General features: G+C 45.7%; 1 protein-coding gene across 4 annotated transcripts in view; it reads left to right on the top strand.

Moving 5' to 3' along the window:
- CCDC63 (coiled-coil domain containing 63) overlaps positions 1-24,023 on the top strand; it is a 67,194-nt gene that overhangs the window by 8,772 nt on the left and 34,399 nt on the right. For 2 of the 4 annotated variants that reach the window (XM_070475194.1, XM_020889993.2), the window contains exons 1-7: positions 7,614-7,780; positions 10,268-10,364; positions 10,763-10,929; positions 14,370-14,559; positions 21,206-21,325; positions 21,929-22,110; positions 23,236-23,417. In XM_070475194.1, coding sequence (XP_070331295.1) covers positions 7,758-7,780; positions 10,268-10,364; positions 10,763-10,929; positions 14,370-14,559; positions 21,206-21,325; positions 21,929-22,110; positions 23,236-23,417 — 961 coding nt within the window. In that variant the 5' untranslated portion in view covers positions 7,614-7,757. Of the gene's footprint in view, positions 1-5,128; positions 5,344-7,613; positions 7,781-10,267; positions 10,365-10,762; positions 10,930-14,369; positions 14,560-21,205; positions 21,326-21,928; positions 22,111-23,235; positions 23,418-24,023 lie in introns of those variants that run through there. The other 2 variants (XM_020889996.2, XM_020889994.2) reach the window with 2 other exon arrangements.

The raw sequence follows: 24,023 nt of genomic DNA, 5'->3' as shown, positions 1-24,023 counted from the left end.
GAAGGGACTACTGTCAGAGTGTTCAGGGTTAGGGGACCAGAGAAGGGAGGTAGAAGCTCTGAGAGATTAGCATCAGAGGGAAACCATTACTACAGAAAGGCAGGAAGAAACCAGACAAGGAACTAGTGTGGTCACCACCTCCCCTCACAAAAAAATCCTCCCGTTGGCCTTCTTTGTAGAGAGCTGTTTTATTGAAGTGTTTATGTATGTATGTATGTGTGTGTGCTCAGTCGTGTCTGACTCTTTGCAACCCTTTGGATTGTAGCCCACCAAGCTCCTCTGTCTGTGGGATTTTTCAGGCCAGAATACTGGAGTGGATTACCATTTCCTCCTCCAGGGGATCTTCCCAACCGGTGATGACTGAACCCAAATCTCCTGTGTGTCCTGCATTGCAGGCAGATTCTTCACCCGCTGAGCCATCAGGGAAGCCCACTGAAGTGCAATATACATATATATTGGGGCTTCCGTGATAGCTCAGTTGGTAAAGAATCCGCCTACAATGCAGGAGACCCCGGTTCGATTCCTGGGTCAGGAAGATCTGCTGGAGAAGGGATAGGCTACCCACTTCAGTATTCTTGGGTTTCCCTTGTGGCTTAGCTGGTAAAGAATCTGCCTGCAATGCAGGAGACCCCGGTTTGATCCCTGGGTTGGGAAGATCCCCTGGAGAAGGGAATGGCTACCCTCTCCAGTATTCTGGCCTAGAGAATTCTGTGGGCTGTATAGTCCATAGCGTTGCAAAGAGTCAGACAAGACTGAGCAACTTTCACTTTCATACATATATAAAAGGGACATGTCAGAAGTGCACAGCTTGATGAATTTTCACAAGGGAGCTTATCCATGTAACCAAATCAAGAAACAGAAATTTCCCAGCACTCCAGAAGCCTCTTGAGTCCCCTTCCAATTATCACTGCTCCAACTCTCCTTCACCAAACAGCCTGGATTCTGACCCCAAAAGCACAGGTTCATTCTCCTGTAGAGATAATGTTACAATGGGCATCTTTGTGTCTATGGATTTTTCTTTAAATGTTTTTTTTTTTTTTTGCCATTGGCTTGTTTTCTTAGGATGAATCTTCAGGTTTAGGTTTCCTGGGTTGAAGAGTATAAACATGTTCATCACTCTTGCTGTATGAGACTGCATTACTTTCTGTAGAGTGTGCAGATTTCTTATCTCAGAAGTCTGCCACTGAGATAATAATTGGCAACTCTGGCTTCAGTGAAAGGGAGGTCAGGAGTGGGGCAGTTCTGGATCCCATTAGAGAACAATCTGAAGCTTTTAAATACCAATAATGCCCACTCTCTTGGTAGATGATGTTTCTGACTGCAAATGACAGAAGCTGGTGTGTGCAGACATGGAGATTATTACAGGCATTTGGGCAGTCTGTGGAGTCTTGGGTGGGTTTACAGGTCTGCGGCCGGAATACAATTCAGATCCCTCTGCCCCTGGGCCCAGCACTTCAGCTCACACCTCTGTGCAGTGGAGGTTCAGCTAGCATTTGGATCTGTCCCAAACCTCCCAGTGGACACTCCCTCACATCTCATTGGCTGCCCCCAAGATTTCAGTGGGCTCACCTTCTGTAGATTCAGTGTCCTATACTCAATTCTAGAATACAAATCAGGATTTTGTCAGCAAGGAAGACATGAGGGAAGGGCTTAGTGTAAAGTCAAACTCTGAGCAGTGTGTGTGTGTGTGTGTGTGTGCGTGCTAGGGCACACACACGCACACACTAAGTCACTTCAGTCGTGTCCGACTCTTTGCGAGAAGTGCATACACTTGGGGAAACCTGGCTGCCCCAGCCCTGACTTCACACAGTCTCCTGGCTCTCGCACCCCCTATTCATCAGTCTTTTGTTTCTCAGGGACTTTTTTGGGTCTAAATTCTGTCTAACTTGGGCGAGGGGTTCTTGTCCAGTCCGTCATAGCAGAAGGCAGGGTTGGGTGACACCGCATGCCACCAGCATGGCCATTAGGCCGCTCAGCAGTGCTGGGCTGGAGGGGGTAACTTTTGCTGAGTTACCCAAAGACAAATGAAAGCAGTACCAAGGGCACCAGTAAAGTAGGGACACCCAAAAGTGCTTTTCCCCAAAACGGTGCATCATTTTATTTGAAAAAGCATCATGGCAGAAGTCAGAATCCTATCAGACTACTTGACCCTTATATTATGGATTAGTACTGTTTTTATTTTCAGTGCTTTAAGTGGGATGAAATATTTTACAGTCTTTTCAGGCTTTAAAATTCTCAACTTGGCCCTGGCAGTCTGAAGCAATTAAGGCTCAGAGAGGTCAACTGACTTTCCTAAGAGCGTACTGCACTTCAGTGGCAGAGCTAGGACTAGAATCTGGATATCGTAACACCTGGTCCAGAGTTCTCCCCATTTTATGACTGTGCCCTCACCTGTTTTGAGAATTATTTTCACAGTCCCTGGGGAAGGGCAGTTTTGTCACCTGATAGTGGCCCCCTGGCCACAACAGTGGACACCAAATCCAGACTGGGTTTGGATTTGGGTTCTTTTTTCTGGGACGTTGAAATTCAGAAGACCTTGATTTCTTTTAATGTGGACTTTAAAATGGGAATTCATAAGAAGCAAGCTGAGGGGAGGAGAAATTTGTCTTTAAAAATAAGAGACCAAGTTGAGAGATCAGTTGATTCAAAAGAGAGAGAGAGCTGGAGAGAGGAGCTATTTTGATTTCTGACAGCTTTCTAGTTCTTGGTTCTTGTTCCTTGTAGGGATCTGCCTCCGGTTTACATGCAATAACCATGATATTCATATAGTTTAGTATACTTTTGGCTAGAAGAAATAGAAATCTGGATTGGCTTAAACAAAAAAATGTGTTAACTTCTTTAACAAGAAGTGTGGCACTTCCCTGGTGGTCCAGTGGCTAAGACTCTGAGCTCCCAGGACAGGGGGCACAGGTTTGATCCTTGGTTAGGGAACTAAGATCCCACATGCCTTTTGGGATGGCCAAAAAGAAAAAAAAACACCAAAAACAAGAAGTGTGGGGCCAAGGTAGATTTCAGGTATGGTATGATTGGAGCTCCAGCTACACTGTTCTGCCGTTCTCTTTAGGTTCCCCCCTGTATAACGTGTTGGCTTTGATCTCACATTTCCTTCCCTTATGGTTACAGGAGGGCTGCCAGCAACAGCAGGGCAACGTGCTTCCTTGTTCCCATCTGTGGAGCTAGAAAAAAAGCCCTGGCCTGTAAATTCTTCCTTTCTGTCTGACTAGGCCACTGTCAGTTATGTGCCAATTCCTGGGCCAGTTGCAATCTCCAGGAGAATGCTATGCACAAACTGGCTTAAAATTAGCTTCCAGGTCCAATCATTGGCAAGGAGGATGGGATAGCTGTGATGGGCTAAGAGCAATTGAGAGTGATTCTGGAGATTTGTGCGAAAATCAATTTCTTCTGGTCACATAGGCTGAATGGGAGAGGGATGGTTACCTGAACAAATTGGGATCTGTTGGGAAGGAGGAAGGGGAACAGATGCTGGAGAGAAAAAAAAAAATCATTTTGAGTTATTTCAGGTGGGTTTCTGATTCCTTGTCAAAGAGTCATTTGGACAATCAGCTTCCTGGTCTGTGGCCAAATGCCTTTGCCTAGCCCCTCTGTAGCCTGATTCTAATTTCCTCCTCCACTCTGTAGATGCTGCTATCGCCAACACTTCTCACCGCTGGCTCATCATTTTGGCAAGTTGGCATCTCACTCTGCTCCAAGCCCCACTGACGGAGCTGAAGATCCCTTTAGCAGAATTGATTCTGGCATGTTCTAATTTAAAAAGCCTTGCACTTCTCTGCATGGAGACTGCTGAAATCTGTGCCTATAAAGGCAGAGAGAGTAAATTCTTCTGAGGGAAGCCTATTTTTAACAAGTCCTGAACCTAATTGAACTTAATCATTTTTCAGTCGTTGACACTTGAAATTATGAGTCATTGGGCTATATATGGAGCCGAGGGCTAGAGCAGCCCTTTAAATATCAGAGAGATGGTAGATACCAGCTACCAGAACTTCTCAGGCTTGGAGCTGTGGATTCACTCAGAATTGTGATGAAGCATGAGTCTCTAGAGGCAGCCAGACTCTGGGTTCAAATCCTGGATCCTCCACTAACTGTAAAAGTCATTCTGTTTCTTTGAGCCTCAGCTTCCTCATCTGTAAAATGAGACTGGTGACACTTGTCCCAAAACACTTTGTGTGAGTCATCAAGGCCTGACATGAAGCTGCTTATGATCTTTATTTATTCTACTTATTAATATTCATGTTTTCTTGCAGAAATGTGTGTTTGATTTTGACATGTTGCCCAAATCTCATTTGTAATATACACTGTCCCACTAACTTCCCTCACGGTTACATGGTTGCCAGCAACATCAGGGGCAACATGCTTCCTTGTGCACCAAAGCACCTTTCTGAAACCCCAAACACAGTAACTTCTAAAATACATCTTGCCAAGAGTTTAGGGATAAGAGAATGGAGAGCTTAGTGAGACTGAGCTACCATTCATTCAAGTGGCTCGAGGTAAGGTGGAAATCACCTTCTAGGGCATCAAAATTACCCTAGAAAACCAGTAATCGGTTCCCTTCAGCAGAGTGGCTGCTTCTTGAGTTTAGCCTCAGAGGAAGTGGTTGGCTTGTATTTCAGGGCCATTTGTATGAAGAAATGTTTATCTTTAAACAATCAAACGCAGTTAGGCCAGTGAAAAATGCTGACCACCTATGGTGCTGGTCATAGGTAAACAGGATCAGACTGGGGTGCCCCATGTTAAGCTCACAGAGGATGAGGGTGGGTGCTCCTGAAGAAAATGGATGGACAAATTCCCCTGCACCTGTGGGTATTTGTTTCCAAAGCAGGAAGATCTGGGTTCCTTTGCGTTTGTGTATGTAAATTATGCACCCAGTAGGATTGCTGTAAGGACCTCGAATGTGAGGCGGGAGGAGATTCCTGTGAATAAGAGAGGACATTGGAGCTTGAATGGCGGTGTGAGTGGCCAAGTCACGGAAGGATAACGGTCACTGAGTCAAGCAGTGCTGTGAGGGTTCAATTAGTCTGTAAGGGGTGTCTCCGAAGAGAGTGTCGCTACCCCTCTTGCCCTCCGAAAAAAAACCCCTTCCTCTGATGGGCTGTTCTGCTTCTCACTTCAGGGCTCTGCACCCTCCCAGCATCTTCCAGGGGAGAACGTCCGTCTGTGCGAGTCACAAAGGCGCCGTTCCAGGGGTCCGAGAACGCCCGGACCTGGGGCTTGGGGTCGGCGCGGCCCAGCACAGCGGTGCAGCTAGCAGTTCTCCCAGCGCCGTCCGACACGCAGCTGCGGCCGACGTCGGACACGCGGTGGGAGCGGTCCTGCAGGCCGCCGCTGGTGAGTTTCTCTGCGCTTGCAGCCGCGCCTGCTGCGTCACAGCGCCCCCTGCTGGGGAAATCGAATACCTGGTGGCTGCCCCTGGTCCCCGACGTCAGAGGCTGCCCCTCAACTTGGAAAATATCCTGCCACCCCCTCAATTAAACGTAAATAAATTACAGTCTGTCAAATAACTCCAAGGAAGCCCAACAAACTTCCACTCCCCCCCGAAACTATCCCAATTTTTAAAAGTTTGTGTTCTGCGCCCCGCTTAGCGCTGCAAGCATGTTTTAACATTCCACCAGGTTATGCAGCCTTGACTTAATTTTGGTAGGATCCTTCTCTTTCAGACTTGGCCTTTATAATCCACATAGTAAACTGTCCCAGGGGCCCTGCAGAGCCCTTCTGGGGGTCAGGATTTTCTTTTAAGGGCAGATTGTTAAAATTCAGCAGCAGAGGAGGAGCCTGCTGCCTCTACCTCAACTAATTAAATATTAGACAATAAAGTCTCCACCCACTATGAGACTTCATTCATTCCAATAGTATTTGCTAAGAGCTAATCATGTGCCCAAGATTACCGATACTGTAGTAGGTAGTGGGAGGTCCAGGGAGCTGGAGGCACTTTCATGATGCTTCCTGACCCGGACCTCTGGATTTCTTAACACTTTCCACTGCATGGGCAGCTTTGAGATTCCTCCCAAGAACTGCATGCTCAAAGTCTTGCTGGCTCCCAATACAGGAAATGTGGGAATGGAGGGGAGGAGGAGTTAGGCAATGGGGAGGAACAGAGCCCGTAGTCAGGAGAGAGACTGCATGACCCACATTCACATTTTAAAACACTGCCTGCTAACCAGAACTGAAGGCAGGTTGAATTTGCCCCGTGGGCCTTGAGTTTGAGAACCCTGACCAAAAGGGTGGTGTGCCAGGGGCCAGGACACCCTGCAGGGCTCTCTGAAGTCCAAGCTGTGTAAATGAGGGTGGATCTCTTCCCAGGGAACAGAGTGGGCCCAGCCTAGAGGGCTCAGAGGGTCTGTGTTGGTGTCTAGAAGCTGGAGAAAAGCCAGTGTCCCAGGAGAAGCCTGGTTCTCTTTCTGTGTGTATGTATGTGTATCAAGCAAAAAGGTAAAAGTTGATGGGGTCTCCAGTTCTTGGGGGAAAACATACAACACAACCAATTAGCTCAAGGGCAAGATAAACTGATACTTAAAAATCATGATTCACAGACAAGTTACATTCATCAGGCACCTATTATGTGCTAGGCTTCTGCGCAAAGAGCTTTATATACATTATTTTGTACTGAGGATGTGGGTGAGTATCTCCATTCGACAGATGAGGAGACTGAAGATCAGAGAGAGAAATCACATTGTCAGTGAATGTCATATATCCTTTAGTCATACTTTTAGAAAGGTGCATTACAGATCCACTTAGGATCAAAAGAGTCTTTAGATATAGAAAAGCTCCTGGACCATATGAAACTGGAGCTGCACAAAATTCTATAATTTAAAGAGGTCCTAAAGTGAGTATCCTTTGCCCAATTTTTTTCAGTCTAATAAATCCTGCTATAGCCTCTAGGCATACGTTGAGGGCTCTTCCAGAAATAACCAAGCTATAGAACTTTAGTCTTTACTCTACTTCCCTGTCTGTGGAAATTTTCCAGAAATAGATATTTTCCTTCAGATGTGATTTACCAAAATTCAGTTAGTCTCCAAATCCTCTAGAAACCCCCTAGAACATATTAGGGAAATGTCAAAGGTCCTGTAGCCTCAGTCACTACTGTCCTGTCACCCAGCAACTTGAGAATCATTTTCAAGGTAGTGGGTCATGTAAGGCAGGAATGCTGTAGGCTGCAATGAAGAAAATACTTGATAAGGGTACCTTAAACTGTAGTGATGGTTAACTATTTCACTTAACAAGAAGCCAAGAGGTAGGCTGTTCTAAGAATGGGGCAGTGGCAAACAGTGTCAGTGAGGACCGAAATTTCCCCCCATATTTCTTCTTCACTCTCTTTAGTGTGACAGTGATATTTCTCCTCATGATCATAGGATGATTGCTCCAGCACCAACTATCATTCTTTCACAATAATTTCCAAAAGCAAAAGAAAGGGGACTATGGACAAGCTCTTTTTGTCATAAAGGAATAGAAATAGACTTCTCCTGAAGTCTCATTGGCCAGATCTGGGTCACATGCTCATCTTTTGACCAATCATTGACAAAGGGAAATAGGGTTGCTAGGATTAGTGGGAACCAATCATGATTCATCCTCTAGAACTGGGCACATTGAGGAGGGACAAAATCAGAGTCCTGTTAAGAACTTAGGGTGTTCTAAGTGTCATGCTATCTATAACATGTTATAGCTAGCTTCTATAACCAAGATATTCCCACATTTCATTGGCTTAATATAATAGAAATTAATTTCTTTTTTTGGTTAACAGTCCAATGAGGATGTTCATGGTTGGCAGGTAACTTCTTCCACAAGTTGGTTTAGGGGACCTGTCTTGTGGCTCTGCCCATCTGTGGTTGCGCTTCGCATAAATGTCAGAGCAGGGAAGAGAAGATGGAAATGTCACATCAGTTTCATCCATCTCATTAGAACTGATTCAAATGAATTCTTTTTAATGGCTGAGTAATATTCCATGGTGTATATGTACCACAGCTTCCTCATCCATTCGTTTGCTGATGGGCATCTGGGTTGCTTCCATGTCCTGGCTATTATAAACAGTGCTGCGATGAACATTGGGGTGCACGTGTCTCTTTCAGATCTGGTTTCCTTGGTGTGTATGCCCAGAAGTGGGATTGCTGGGTCATATGGCAGTTCTATTTCCAGCTTTTTAAGAAATCTCCACACTGTTTTCCATAGTGGCTGTACTAATCTGCATTCCCACCAACAGTGTAAGAGGGTTCCCTTTTCTCCACACCCTCTCCAGCTTTTATTGCTTGTAGACTTTTGGATAGCAGCCATCCTGACTGGCGTATAATGGTACCTCATTGTGGTTTTGATTTGCATTTCTCTGATAATGAGTACATCCACTTCTTAAAGTCATGGTCTGGAGGAACACACCCCTCTGCTCACATCCTGTGGGTGAGAGTTCATAGGCCTGCGTGGATCAGGAGGAGTTGGGAAGTATAAGCCCTGGTCAGGCAGCTACTGTGGCAGCAACTCTTCGTGCAGGAGAAGTGGTTGTTGGGAGACAGTTACCTCATCTCTTAAAGACTGATCTTCTTACCTCCCTGCTTTTAAGGAACATCCTGGCTTTTCCAAACCTCTTGGCTATTCCCAGTGGGTGCTGCAATCTATACTACAGCACACACCTGTCTCTGAACGCTCCTTTTATTCACTTGCCACTCAGCCTTTGCCCGGACAGTTCTCTTTACCCCCAGTTTCTTCCCCACTTTTCTTCTCTGCATGGAGAACTCCTATTAATCCTTCGAAACCCAAATTGAAAATCATCTTCTTTGTGCACCTTTCCCCACTATTTTACCTAGGGCAGGGTTCATAGCACCTTGAAGGTTGACTTACATCTGAATTCCTTACAATGTTTAGCACACAGTAGCCTCTTAGTTTGTGTGCTAAAGAGATTTAGGTACTGCAGGCATGAGAACTCATTTGGTTGCAAGCAACAGAAAACTCATCTTGGATTACTTTAAGTGAATATGCCAATTCATGTAATTGGACATGACCCAGAGTATCTTCAGGCTTGGCTATATCCAGGGCCTCAGATGATTCCCCCAAGGTTAAATTTCTCTTGAGTTTGTCTTCTGTTCTCCAAGATAACGTTATTCTTAGGCTCCCTGAAGAGGCAAGATGGTTGCCAGCCACTCCCAACCCCATTCACAGGTTAAAGTGCAGCAGGAAACAGAATTTCCCTCTTCCTGACTGTGCAAGCTTAAATTCCACCCTTTACTCTGCTTGGGGTCACGGACCTATCACGGAATTGATCACTTGGGCCAGGGCCCTGAGATTATGCAGATTGGCCAGGGTTCTGGCACTATGATTGGCACATCCAGAGTCACAGGTTCCAATCCAGAAATGACCAGGAGTGAGGGAGAGGGTAGCTTCCTACTGGAAATTCCAGGTATTGCTACAGGAGACAGAGGAATGCTGGATGCCCCATAAGCCCACATAAATTTTTTTAATGCTAAACTGTCATCATATGAAAAGACCCATATAACAGCATATCATAACAGCTCCCATTTACTGAGTTCTTACTTTGTGCTTGGTTTAGTGCCTTACCTGCTGAACAACCTGAAATGGCTTCTAGAATTTCTCCTATTTTCCAGATGAGGAAATCAAGGCCCAGAAAACTGAAATGACTTGTCCAAAGTTAACAAGTGGCCAAGGAGGAATTTTTGCTGAGATTTGATGGTTGATACAGCAATGCTTTAAACTGCTGCACTGTAGGACCCTTCAGTGGGTGGCAGAGCTCAGAGTTTCTAGTTTAGGAATTTAGTTCCTGAAGTCTGGAAGTTGGGGTGCAGTGGATCTTACAGCCTCATGGAGTTCATAGAGTTATCATTGTTCGCACCTCTGAATACCTAATGCATCTCAGTACAACTGGCTTCTGCTTTTAAAAGCGAGGGGAGGTTGTCCTCACAGCTGAAGCTGGGTGAATTTCAATGTAACCCCATCAGAGGACACATTGCCTTGATGCCATTTTGCCCCTCTTCTTTGGGAACACAGGGAGCAAGAGGGTGACCAACATGCCAGAACCATCTGCCTGGCTCCTAATAATAAATTGGGAGAGGAACAGGTTTCAGGGAAACATTGCTTAAAAAAAAAAAAAAGCCTCTTCTCACACCCGGGCAGCCATCTGTCATGTCCTCCTCTGGTGCCAAACTGTGGGAGGAGGGAGGTCTGCGGGGGGTGGAGAAGGGAGAGGGTGCTGCTGGGTCCAGCACCACCAGCAGGGGTGGCTCACGAGTTTTCTTTGTTTTGCCACTGTGGACAGGGCATTGCAGAGAGAGAAAGGAGCACTTGCTGGCTTTGACCTCCCTGGGTACGGTGTCCGAGCAGAGATAAAGCACAATTCCTTCAAGATGCCAATGGTGGGTAATAATAGCTCCTATGTATAGAGGGTTTACTTTGGGGTTAGGCATTGTGCTGTCCACTAAATACATATTAGCTCATGGAATCTTGACAGCAAATCTGTGTGTACCCGTTTTATAGATGAAAGACTGGAGACTCAGAGATGTTAAGTGACTCACCCAAGGCCACACAGCAAGGCCACCTCTTCAGTATGTAATAATGAAGTCCAGTCTCCCCTCCACCCCAGCAACCCAGGGCAGGTTTTCAATGTAACACACAAGCAGTTGACATCACCCAAGGGTGGTCTTTCAACTCTAGCTCTGCCCCAAGCACCCTTCTTGCCTTCCATCCTTGAGTTGAAATGTGGGCTTTTCTAGTCACCTAACCTGTTGCTTAATACCCACCCTGTCTCACCCAGAAGAAGTACAGGAGAAAAGACCCTGAAAGTTCCCAGGAACCTTCAGAGAAGACCAAAGAGCAGCTGGCTGAGGGGGAGCTTCGGAAGCTGAGGCAGCAGTTCCGGAAGATGGTGGACAGTCGGAAGTCCTTTAACTTCCGCTCCCAGCGGAAGATCACGAACCAGCAGTAAGTGATGGTCGTAGAAAATTTGGGGTTTGGTTTCATGGGGCTTGCCTTCTGATGTGGCCTCTGGGGCATGGACCCATTTGGGATAGCTTCAGTGGGGAAAGGAGATAAATTCTGAGTTCAGGGTGTCTCAGGGACCCCAAGGAGAGCAAAGCACCCATGTTTCAGGAAAGGACCCAAACTAGAAGCCATTTCTGGTTCCTGTTTCTTTGAACACATGAGTTTTGTTCTTCCTTCTCTTGAGTCTCAGCTGTGGCTGGTGGGAGATGGCTTCCTCTAATTCTTGAGCTACCAAGGGCAACACAGAGAGACTGTCCTTAATCAATTCCAGAATTCTGAGAATCCATCCCAGAATTTTCAGGAGAGGGAGAATCTGATTGTCTCAGCTTGGGTCTGGTGTCTGCTTCTGGCCCAATCAGCTGTGGCCTAGGGGTTGAACTATAGGACGAAAAATAGATATGGGTATCCCCAGTGGTTCTAGCAATGAAGGTGGGGAGTTCCCAGAGAAGGGGAAATCACCCTGCAGTGGATACCCCAAAGGACGTTTCCTGTTTGTGTGACCTTTTGGGATCTTCAAGACTGAATATTTTTATTTTTTTTTAAAGACTGAATATTTGAAATTGAGTTGCCCTAGAAATTATATATAGTTTTCCTTGGGCAACAGAAAGGTGTTTTCGGGGGTTAAAGAAACAAACGTTAAACAGGCACTCTTAGATTCCGTCCAAGGAAAGGTGATTCCTTAACTACATCTAAAATGTTTATACAGGCAGTAACTGCCTGTTATTAGAAAGAAAATTTGACTGTTAGATGATGTGTGAAGTTCAGAGGCTAGAGGAGTTCTTTAGATTTTCCATGGATTGGCTTACTCAGAGCCACTGCTAGTCAATATGGAATCACTGTGAATTAGAAAAAGGCACCCTTTCCTCAAGATTCTTTACTGCCATCTGTTGGAAACATCATTGTTATGTAGAGATTTTGTTAAAACACGGCCAAAGACACTTACTCCTTGGAAGGAAAGTTATGACCAACCTAGACAGCATATTGAAAAGCAGAGACATTACTTTGTCAACAAAGGTCTGTCTAGTCAAGGCTATGGTTTTTCCAGTGGTCATGTGTGGATGTGAGAGTTGGACTATAAAGAAAATTAAGCACTGAAAAACTGATGCTTTTGAACTGTGACGTTGGAGAAGACTCTTGAGAGTCCCTTGTACTGCAAGGAGATCCAACCAGTCCATCCTAAAGGAAATCAGTCCTGAATATTCATTGGAATGACTGATGCTGAAGCTGAAACTCCAATACTTTGGCCACCTGATGCGAAGAGCTGACTCATTTGAAAAGACCCTGTTGCTGGGAAAGATTGAGGGCAGGAGGAGAAGGGGATGACAGAAGATGAGATGGTTGGACAGCATCACCAATTCAATGGATGTTTGGGTGGACTTTGGGAGTTGGTGATGGACAGGGAGGCCGGGCGTGCTGCTGTTCATAGGGTCGCAAAGAGTCTTAACACGACTGAGCGACTGGACTGAACTGAACTGAACTGTCGCTCAGAAAAGTACAATAAATCAGCAAATCGGTGATATGTTTTCAAGTAGATGGTGCTCCCTTGGGCTGTGCAGTCCACAACCTGCACTTCTGTGCCTGGAGATCTTGATTCACAGCCTATCCTTGGTGTGGGCATCAGGAAATGCCTACTTCTTGGTATGTCTTCAGTTTTTCTTGAATCTTTCTTACTCTTCTGCATCCTACTCTACCCTACCCTGGTCCATTTGATCTGGTTTCACTGTGATGGAACTGAAGCGGGGGAGGGGAGTGGAAGAGTAGACATAAACACCCCAAAATAGGAGGAAAACTGGGCTGAGGTAAGTGAGGTAGTTAGGGTACAATATTTAAGGAAGTGCTTTTTCCCAGTGCTGACCTTGCACCTATACCACCCTGAGAGTGAAGATTTCCTTAATTTTGGAAGCACCTCACTCCCCTCACTTCTGTCCCAGCCCTGCCTAAAGATGGACAAACCTTCCTTTTGCTTTTCTCTGACCTCACTACACCCTGAAAGCCTGTCTTTGATGAATTATCCTGCTCTCTCTCTTTTTCCTCTGTACCTTTACAAAGACCCCTCCCATGAGGGGCTTAAGAGGGGCAGAGAAGTCCCAAGGGCCAGGTTTAGAAGACAAGATGCTCTGAAACTAGATGTGCTCTCGGTGGCCCCTAGGTGCATGTGGCCATTTACATTGGTAATTAGTTACAAAAAATAAAATTAGAAATTCAGTTCTTCAGTTTCACCAGCCACATTTCAGGTGCTCAGGAGCCACATGTGCCTGGTGGATGCTATCAGAGCAACTAGAGAACATTTCCATCACTGCAGAGTAATCTACTGGACAGTGCTGCTTTAGAGCAGGAGTGGCTAATGAGCCAAGTCTTACTGGCGGCCTGTTTTTATGAAGTTTTACTGGCACATAGCCACACCTATTCATTTTTGTGTTTCATATGGTTGCTCTGTTGAATAGATGCAACAGAGGTCCTCTGGCCCGCAAAACCTAAAATATTTACTCTTTACTCTTTGTAGAAAAGTCTTTTCAGACCCCTGCCCTTGAATGTTCTTTACTGTTCTAGAGTGGTGCTTCCAAAACTTTAAAGTGCATAGAGGTCACTTGAGCATCTTGTTGCAAAGCAGATTCGGATTCAGTAGGTCCTGGGTTGGGACCTGAAATGCTGCATTTCTCCAAGTTTCCAAAGGGCATTGAGGCCGCAAGCCTGCAAATCACACTGAGCAGTGGGAATAGGCTGCAAGGACTTTGCAAGAAATTCGGCCTCTGTGCCAATTTCACGTTGTTCAATTGCTGTACAGTTGCCCGAGCCTTCTTTTCTTTGCAAAATCTCCATTTGCCCACGTCCTCGACCTCCTCTCTTCTACAGAGTAGACAAGGGAGAGAAAGATGACTCATGTCAGCCAATTTCATAAATCATTAGCCCTCGAATAGAGGAGCTGGTGGGGGTTACAGGTTCCTGTGCAGTTCTGTGGTGATGCGCAGTCGAAAGATCCTATCTGGTGGGTTTGCCTGTCATTACCAGAGATAATTGGCTGGAAAGCTGGAAAAGAAGGTCCGCGAATCAGACAGATGCCAGTGAGCTGCTGGCAAAAGAAAACTTGGGGGCTCCCACCATGTCTAGGTAATGGGTTTTGACGGGCACAGCTGCAAATGTTCTGAGGAGAAAAAAAAAGTATCACTCAGAGAAGGGTGCAGAGCAGTGGAAGTTGCAGTGAACTGGGTCAGAGGTGATGTAAGTTCAGAACCTGGACTAGAGACCTTGAGTGAGTCCCTCCCAACTCGCCGGGTTGGGAAGTACCTCTCTGAGTCTCCTTTCAGGGTCAAGGGGCCTGGAGTGTCCGATCCAGGCAAAGCCAGGGGTTCAGGGTTAATCATGTGCTGCTTTCCCAACAGCAAGGAAATCAAGACCCTGCAAGAGGAGCAAGATGAGATCACCCTGCTTTTGAATCTCATCAAGTCCTCCAGGAACCTGGATCTCAATGAGAAAAACTACATGGAACTGCGTTTCCTGCTGCAAACTAAGGAGGACTATGAGGCCCTGATTAAATCAATGAAACTGCTGTTGGCTGAACTGGATGAGAAGGTGTGGTCTTTCTCTTAAAGGGTTAACCAGAACACTGAGCAAGGAGGAGTTGGGGAGGTGTACTCCCCACCATACCCTGCACTGCTGGCTTTTCTAAACCTGTCTCTACCACCATTGTAACCCCTAATCTCTCAGTTCTATTGATCCATTTCCCCACTGTGGTCTCCAGTGCCTCCCTATTATACTTAGAATAAATGCCCAAGTCCTTACTGTATCAGTCAGGAGAGGTTAGGTATGCTGCAGTAACAAACACTCCCTCTCCCCAACTCAGTGGTTTAAAACAACAGAGGTTTCTTTTTCATACATGATTTATGGTCTATTGTAGATTGGCTCGGGGCTCTTAAATCCTCTCATCCTGGGTCCAGGCTGGTGGGATAGCCCCCATCTTGGACATTGCCAGGGGTTGTGGTAGAAAAAAATGAGATCCTGAGGGTCTCACCCTGGCAATTGATGTGAGGGTCTCACCCTCACATCTGCTCATGACACATTGACTCAAGACAGTCTACAGAACCCATAAATACCCCCAGTGCCCATATCCATCCAAAAATAGTCAACTCTACCCATTCACAAAAGGGCCTAGGAAGTGCAGTCCTCATGGATCCAGAAAACAAAAAGCTAGAGACATTTGCTGGACAGCATTCATCCCTTACTGTGGTTTGAAAGTCACTATGTGATCTAGCCCCTGCCTACCCCTCTAGGCTCATCCCATGTTATTCCTTCCTTAAGTCTTCTCACTCCAGCTGCAAGAGACTTTCTCTTTTTCCCTCCAAATAATGCTGTCTTTTCTCACCTCAGGGCCTTTGCATATGCTGCCCCCAAATGCCTCACCCTAGTTGCTTATCTTTTTCTCAGCCTGCTGTTGCTGCTGCTGCTAAGTCGCTTCAGTCGTGTCTGACTCTGTGTGACTCCATAGGCGGCAGCCTACTAGGCTCTGCCGCCTCTGGGATTCTCAAGTGAGAACACTGGAGTGGGCTGCCATTTCCTTCTCCAATGTATGAAAGTGAAAAGTCAAAGTGAAGTCGCTCAGTCGTGTCCGACTCTTAGTGACCCCATGGACTGCAGCCTACCAGGCTCCTCTGTCCATGGGATTTACCAGGCAAGAGTACTGGAGTGGGTTGCCATTGCCCTCTCCGTTTCTCAGCCTAAAGGTGACTTTCTCAGGTCTCAGGGAGCCTTCTCTATGGCCTCTGTCCAGTTGAAAGTATATCCCCCTGGTATTAGGTTTCTGGCCAGGAACAAATAGCACACTCAATGAGGGTACTCAGAGAAGTAGGGTACTCTGGATCCTGAAGTAAATGCCCCCCCCCACCCTTGTCCTCTGTGCTCCATCCACACTGGCTGCCTTTATGGATCCACCCTGCTGTCTCTCATCTCTGCCTTTGCACATGCTGTTCCCTCTGCCTGGAGTGCTAGGCCCCATCCTCTCTGCTTGGGGGAGTCTTATTCATCCTTTGGGTCTCAGTTCAAATGCTGTTTATGCAGGATAGCTGTCCCTTCATTTTTCTCTGCTATGTGCCCCTACTGTGTGTGTCCAAATTATCTGCTATCTCCCCTCTGCTAGAACTCAACATGCTTCCTGGGTTGTTTCCAGTCCTAGACTCTAGGTTCCCTGAGGGCAGGGACCACTTTGTCTGGTGCCCCTGTTGTCTGGCATCAAGCAGTGGCTTGATAAACATTGATGAATGAGTGAATGAATGAACATATGAATGTATGAGAAGAAAGCAATAAACGTGAACAAAGAGGGAACTTCCCTGGTGGTCCAGTGCTTAAAACTTCGCTTTTCAACGCAGATGGTGCAAGTTTGATCCCTGGTTGGGGAGCTAAAATCCCACATGCCTTGCGGTCAAAAAACCAAAACATTAAAAAAAAAAAAATATTGTAACAAATTCAATAAAGACTTTTAAAAAATGGTGCACATCAAAGGGAAAAAAAAGCTTTAAAAGGTGAACAAAGAAAAATTGGAAAAAGAAACAGGGATGTGGATTCTCAGAAACATTAGAAAAGGCGATTTAGTTTGCTAATCCTCCAAAGAGTATGGCACTCACTGCCCAGCACAAAAACCTTCTTGGTCTAATTCCATCCCAGCTCCCAGGATCCCCTCCTGCTGTGTCCACTGCACAGTGCCCAGAACTTTGTCCTTTTAAGGGGTCACTGGAGGCAAGGATACCACTGGGCCCTGCTTGGCCTCACAGAATAATTAATAAGCTGATGCCTTCCTGCTGGGCATCTCGTGTAGGCAGTGCATTTCCCCTTCAGCTACAGGCTTGGGTAATGTCTCCCATTGGGCTGAAGCCTAATTACTTGCAGCATCATGAAAGCAGTGTCTGACATAAAGGTGCCAAAGGGAATACAGCTCTGAATTTAGTCACAAGAGCTGATGCCATAACTTCCTTTGGCAAGGAGCTGGAGCCTGAGGACTCTAGGGGTCAGCTCAGGCAGGGACAGGCAGCCCTTCAGAGCAGCAGAGGCCACACCTGATATATGGGGGAGGACGCTACCCTCCCATAAATCAAAACAAGTCATTTGTTTTATTTCAGAAGAGAGCTGGAGTGGGTTTGTGTTGAGGATGTTGCCTTTGTGCATAGAACAGGAAAGGAGAGCCAAGTGGAAAAGGAATCTGGCTTGATTTGAACCTGACTTTGTCAGCACTGATGAAGCAATTTGATTTTGCTATGAGGGAATTTGTGGGGGAGAGAGACAGTGTGTTCCAGCTAAAGTCCAAAACCTGGCTGATGTCAATCATAAGCAGCAATTCTGTACCTTGCCAGTTTTGTGTGAAATCCACTGGTTCCCTTGATGTCCGATCTTCTGAGCCACCATCTTGCTTGAGAAATGTGTTGGGCTGCAAGTAATGCAATTCCTGACTGAACACAGCTGGGAAAATAGAGGTTTGTTTTTCTCACATAATAAGATGTCTGACTGGAAATAGACCATCCTAGGGATGGTTTAGCAGCTCTACAATGATGGATTTTTATTTTTCTCTGAGACTCTTTTGGCCTCATGGCTGCCAAATAGCCATCTTGTATAATGATATAATATACATTAGCTGGTATAATATTTCATATAATTGCATTCAAAAATATAAAGAATGGATGGGAGTTTTTCCTCCATTATATTCTCTTCTTATGAAAGGGAGAATAACTCACAAAATCCCTCCAGCAGATTTTCTCTGATTGGCCAGGGTTGGGGTATAGGTCCATTCCTTTGCCAATCACTGGTAAAGGGAAATTATGGAATTTCCAGAATTGGTTTGAGGTATGCCAGGGGCAGCAGATTATGGTGCAAGCACCAAGTCTTGTCTATTTGTTTATGGTCCTCCAGTGAAGAATTGTTTTTTACATCTTAAATGTTTGCTTTTTAAATGGTTATGTGAGTATCTACATACTACATATGTGAGTATCTACATACTCACACATTCTAAAATAGTTATTTGAGTCTCTTGGTCCTCAAAGCCTAAAATATTTACTGTTTTGGCCTTTTAGGAAAAGATTCCCAGCCTCTGGTTTAGATGGATGATGATTTATCCCTTGGGCCTGGGGGCAGAGCCCACCTTCCTGAGTAAAGTACTGGCAATAAGAAAATGTTTTTATCTCATTTAACAGGAAGTAGCAGGCTTCCCTCGTGGCTCAGTTGTAAAGAATCTGCTTGTTAATGAAGGAAACATGGGTTTGATCTCTGGGTTGGGAAGATCCCCTGGAGAAGGAAATGGCAACATTCCACCATTCTTGCCCGGGGAAATCCCATGGACAGAGGAGCCTGGCGGGCTACAGTCCATGGGGTTGCAAAGAGTTGGACACGACTTAGTGACTAAAACCAACAGGAAATATAAAAATATTACAAGCTTCAGGATGATTGATTCAGCAGCTCAGTTAGGTTATCAAAGTATTTGTCCTTTGTGGGCAGGACTGCAGCAGCAATTCCAGACACCACATCCATGTGGAACAACATCTTCAAGAGAAGACAGACCATCTCTTCCTATGACTCTCTTTTAGGAATAAGGATACGTTTTCCAGACGTTTCCCTACCAGATGCCCCTCCAGCTCAGAGACTCCAACTGGTTTGTTGTTGTTGTTTAGTCACTCAGTTGTGTCCAACTCTCTGCAACCCCATGGACTGCAAGCACGCCAGGCTTCCCTGTCCTTCACCATCTCCCAGAGCTTGCTCAAACTCATGTCCACTGAGTTGATGATGCCATCCAACCTTCTCATCCTCTGTCATCCCCTTCTCCTGCCCTCAATATTTCCTAGCATCAAGGTCTTTTCCATTGTCGGCTCTTTGCATCAGGTGGCCAAAGTATTGGAGCTTCGGCTTCAGCATCTGTCCTTCTAATGAATATTCAGGGTTGATTTCCTTTAGGGTGACTGGTTTGATCTCCTTGTTGTACAAGGGACTCTCAAGAGTCTTCTCCAGCACCACAGTTTGAAAGCATCAGTTCTTCAGTGCTCAGCCTTCCTTATGGTCTGGCTCTCACATCCATACATGACTACTGGAAAAACCATAGCTTTGACTAGACAGACCTTTGTTGGCAAAGTGATGTCTCTGCTTTTTAATATGCCATCAAAAGCTTTTGAATATAATATCTAGATTTTTCATAGCTTTTCTTTGAAGGAGCAAGCATCTTAGATATAGGTCCTACCCTTCATCCATATTTCTTCCTCTGATTTCCTCCATGAAACATAACTGTGAAGGCTGGTGCTATGGCAGCCATGTTTTAAGGGAGAAGTCAGGTGAATTATACAGATCTTGTCCTTACATCCTTCAGTTACTGAACTTAAGCCATCAATGTATTATGAGAGAAAGATAAACCATAATTTGTTTAAACCACTATTTAGCCAGGCTTTCTGTAATTTGTTGTTGCATGTGTTCCTAAATGATACAAGCTGCTACCCCTTAAGAGAGGCTGCTGAGATCTGTGCCCATAAAAGCAGAGGAAGTTCTGAGGAAAGCATATTTTTAACAAGTCCTGAGCCTAAATGAACTTAATCATTTTCTCATCATTGACACTTGAAATTATGAATCACTTAACTGCCAGCACCTGTTTTAAACAGCAAATATTTTATAATACCTCCTTTACAATTCTGAATTAAAATTCATAGATGGTATAATCCTTTACCCTTCTTCTTTTAAATCAATATGATGCTATGACTATAATATAAAGGAAACATAAAGGAAAGCTATTTATACTAAAATTATGTGTATTTTGATATGTTCATGTTTTGGCCTGACTTATCTAGAACGGGGCTGGCGAACTGCTCCACAGAGGGCCTGATAGTAAATATTTTGGCTTTACAGGCCATGGTCTGTGTTGCAGCTATTCCATTCTGCCTTCATAGCCTGAAAGCAGTCATAGACAATGCAAAGAATGGGCATGGCTGTGTGCCAGTAAGACTTTATGGGAACAGGCAGTAGGCCAGATTCCACACTGCAGACTGATTTGGGCTTGTGTCCACAACTCAAAGAAGATGATCCATGAGAATTCCCTGGCAGTCCAGTGGTTAGGAGTTGCTGTGTTCACTTCAGTGGTCCAGGTTCAATCCATGGTCAGGGAACTCAGAGGCCCACAAGCCTCCCAGCATGGCCAAACAAAAACCACAAGATGTTCCAGGTTGTGCTGGTGTCAAGATTTCCAAAATGATGGCCAACTCTTGGTTAAGTTCCAGACAAATCAATGAACATTCTCTTGATTTATACAGTGACTCCATTCCTGGATACTTGTCTATGAAAACTGAATGAAAGGACTTCCCTGGTGGTCCAGTGGTAAAGAATCCACCTGCCAATGCAGGAGACGTGGGCTTTACCCCTGGCTGGAAAAGATCCCACATGCTGCGGAGCAGCTAAGCCCATGCTTCTCAACTATTGAGCTTGTGCTCTACGGGCCAGGAGCCACAACTGCTGAAGCACATGCACTCCAGAGCCTGTGCTCCGAGAAGTCAGAGCAGAAGTCACAGCAGTGAGAAGCCTGTGCACTGCAACTAGAGAGTAGCCCCTGCTTTCTGCAACTAGAGAAAGCCCATGCACAGCAGCAAAGATCCAGCACAGCCAAAAATTTAAAAAAAAGAGAGAATGAAAAATGCTGTGTGTGTATATGTAAAAGACATTTTTGATTCTAGGTACAGAAGATTATAGAGGATTTTCCCTTGCCTGACATCCAGGGCACACTGGATAGTCACAAGGGATGGGGGTCAATTTTTGGATGTCTGGTGCTGTCTTACATGTTGCAGGGTGTGTGACACCTCATGACTTGCTCTTTAAGGGTCGCTAGCATCCCCATTATTGTAAGAGTCAGAAAAAGAAACAAACAAAAAACCTGCCAACCAAACAAAAACAAGGTTACAGAAGGCTTCTTGGGGGATCAATGCCATTTCTCAAGGAAAACAGTGGCTTTAGGGTCAGGTGAAATTTTTGCCCATATGTGAGTGAAATTTACACGCACAAGTGAGAATAAAAACTCCTAGTTGCTCATTTTGTCCCAAACTGACTAAGAGTAAGTTGAGTCCGCATCCAAGAGAGAAATTAAAATTCTATTCATAGGAAAAGAAATAACATGGTAGTTTTTGTTTTAGCATGCTTGAGTTAGTGAACTATTGCATTTGTCCCCATACAGATGTTAACACAGTTGGGTCTTCCCTCTCTTTCTTTTTTCCAGATTGTTCAGATGGAGAAAAAGATTGTAACCCAAAGACAGATCTTCACAAAAATACAGGAGGCCAATAACCCCCGGAAATTGCAGAAACAGATCCATGTTTTGGAAACCCGTTTGAATCTTGTATGTAAGGTGTCTTCTGGGGGAATTCTCTGGCTGTCCAATGGTTCGGACTCCCTGCTTCCACTGCAGGGGGCACGGGTTTGATCCCTGGAGGCTTAAGTGGTTTCCCTATGGCTCAGCGGTAAAGAACCCACCTGTAGTGCAGGAGACATGCGTTTGATTCCTAGGTTTGGAAGATCCCCTGGAGAAGTAACTTGCAACCCACCCCAGTATTTCCCAGTATTCTTGCCTGGGAAATCCCATGGACAGAGGAGCCTGGTGGACTGTAGTCCATAGGGTTGCACAGTCGGACACACCTGAGCATGTGTGCATGAATGCACTTGGAACACGTGGGGAACTTAGATCCCACAGAGTGCAACGCGGCCAAACAAAATCTCTGTAGACAGCTCTCCCTCCCTTTGGAGAAGGAAGGAATGATGTCTATGAAGCCAGGAGAAGGTGAACAATGGTGTACATGCACGGCCAGGCAGCGCTCCAACTATGGCTCTGGGGGGCCTGGGGTGGGAGGGGAGGGGAAGACCCTTCAACCCTCTGGCTGCCTTCTGGAAGCTTGTCTCATGCCCCAGGAGCGAGCCTTGTTTTGAAGCACAGCCCTCCTTGCAGGTCACTGTACACTTTGACCAGATGCTGACCACCAACGCGAAGCTCCGGAAGGAGATCGAGGACCTGAGGTATGAGAAGGCTGCTTACGACAACGTCTACCAGCATCTTCATCGGCGCTTGTTGATGCAAAAGAAAACAATGAATGTGGCCATCGAGCAGTCTGCGCAGGCCTACGAGCAGAGGTAGGCTGGGGGAGAGACTCTTGAGGGCCGAGATGTCTCAGCCACCTCTTGGGCTTCTTACTCCTCTACCCACTCTGCTTATGTGTGGAGAAACCTGAAACCATCATCATCGTGACTCCGAGCCCTGGTTGTGTGTCTGCCAAGCATGATGCTAGGTGCTCTGGGTAGTATATCAACCCTCACCACAGCCCTAGGAGTTATTATCTCAATTTTACAGGCCAGGGAATGGAGGCTTAGAGATGTCAAAATGCTTACCTGAGATGCAGGTAAGTGGCAGATGTGGTGAAGCTGAGATTTAAACCCCTATTCTGTATCATCTCCCCCAGGTGTCCCTGCCTCTAGTCCTAGGGACCCCTCTCAGTCTGGACTGTTTCCTGGCTTCACCCCTGGAGGGGCAAAAGGCATGCAGTTCACATGAGAAGAGTGCAGGTTTTGGAGCCAGAGAGATCTGGGTTTGAATCCTGGCTCCATCACCACTAATTTATTGTAGGACTTCTTTGGGTGGAAGTGAGGATTAAATAATATTAGTATAGGGAATTTCCTGGTGGCTAAGACACTCCCAGTGCAGGGAGCCAGGTTCAATCCCTGGTCAGGGAACTAGATCCCATATGCCGAGACTAAGTTTGCTTGCTGCTGCTCAGAAGATCCTGCATGAAGATCGAAGATCCTGCATGCGGCAACTAAGACCTGGTACAGCCAAAATAAATAAATATTAAAAAATATGAGTATATAAGGGAGTGGCTGGGGCATAGTATTATACTTGACAAGTGGTGATGATGACGGTAATCGTGATAATAGTGATGTTTGATGATGCTGATGGTGGTGGTGATGCTGATGGTGGTGGTGGTGCTGATGGTAGTGGTGGCAGTGATGGTCATGATGATGATAAGGATGGTGACAGAGATGATGATAGAAAATCATTTCCTGAGGGTGGTCTAGGGTTGTGAGCTCCTGTCATTCAGGTGAGGAAGGTGGTTCCTCTACTCCCAGAAATCTCCATGATTAAAAGAAGGGGCGATCACTGACCAGGAATGAAGTCTGCCTGGACTGGTAGGGAGAAGGCGGGGGGAGAAGGAAGGAGCCTCTGGACACTCAGACTGTGTTTGTGCTCCCCGCCCCACCCAGGCTGGAAGCCATGGCCCGAATGGCCGCCATGAAGGACCGCCAGCAGAAGGACATCTCTCAGTACAGCCTGGAGATCCGAGAGCTGGAGCGTGTCTATGACCACGAAACCAAGCTCAAATCCTTCTTGCTCGTCAAGCTGAATGACCGTCTTGAATTCGAGGAGCAGTCCAAAAAGGAAGAAGGTATCTCTCTCCACTGAATACCTCTTTCTCCCAACTGAAGGTGCCCAAGTCTCCTCATAGCAAGGTTGCCAAATTTAGCAAATAAAAATACAAGACACCATTAAATTTCAATTGCAGATAAAGAATAAAATTTTAGTCCCATGCAATATTTGAAAGATACTTACACTAAAGAATTATTTGTGGTTTATCTCCAATTGGGACATATTTATACTTTTAAAAATACATTGTTTGTCTGAAATTCAAATTTAACTAGATGAGTTGGATTTTATCCGCCATCGCTAACCTACAGGATGTGTCCTCACCTTGTGGCTCTGCTTCCATTATTTAGAGGAGGAACTTGTTTTATTGGAGGTTGCTGCAGCCCTAGCCATGTTTGGAGATTCTGAAGGAGGACTCACAAGACTCAGTGTATCATTGCAAACATGGCTGTGATGCAGACGCATCAGCAGGGAGAAAAGATGCACGGGGCGAGGTCCAGAGGAAACCAGGCCCAGCTCCCTGGATCTTCTCCCAGTGGAGTCACACAGCTTATGCTTGATTCCTCCAGCCTCTAATTCTGACAACACATGTGAAGAGTCATCTACTTGAGGAGCTCATTAGAGACTT

The sequence above is a fragment of the Odocoileus virginianus genome, chromosome 12, assembly GCF_023699985.2.
Source record: "Odocoileus virginianus isolate 20LAN1187 ecotype Illinois chromosome 12, Ovbor_1.2, whole genome shotgun sequence".
Taxonomy (NCBI): Eukaryota; Metazoa; Chordata; class Mammalia; order Artiodactyla; family Cervidae; genus Odocoileus; species Odocoileus virginianus.
This window is presented reverse-complemented; position numbering and strand designations above follow the sequence as displayed.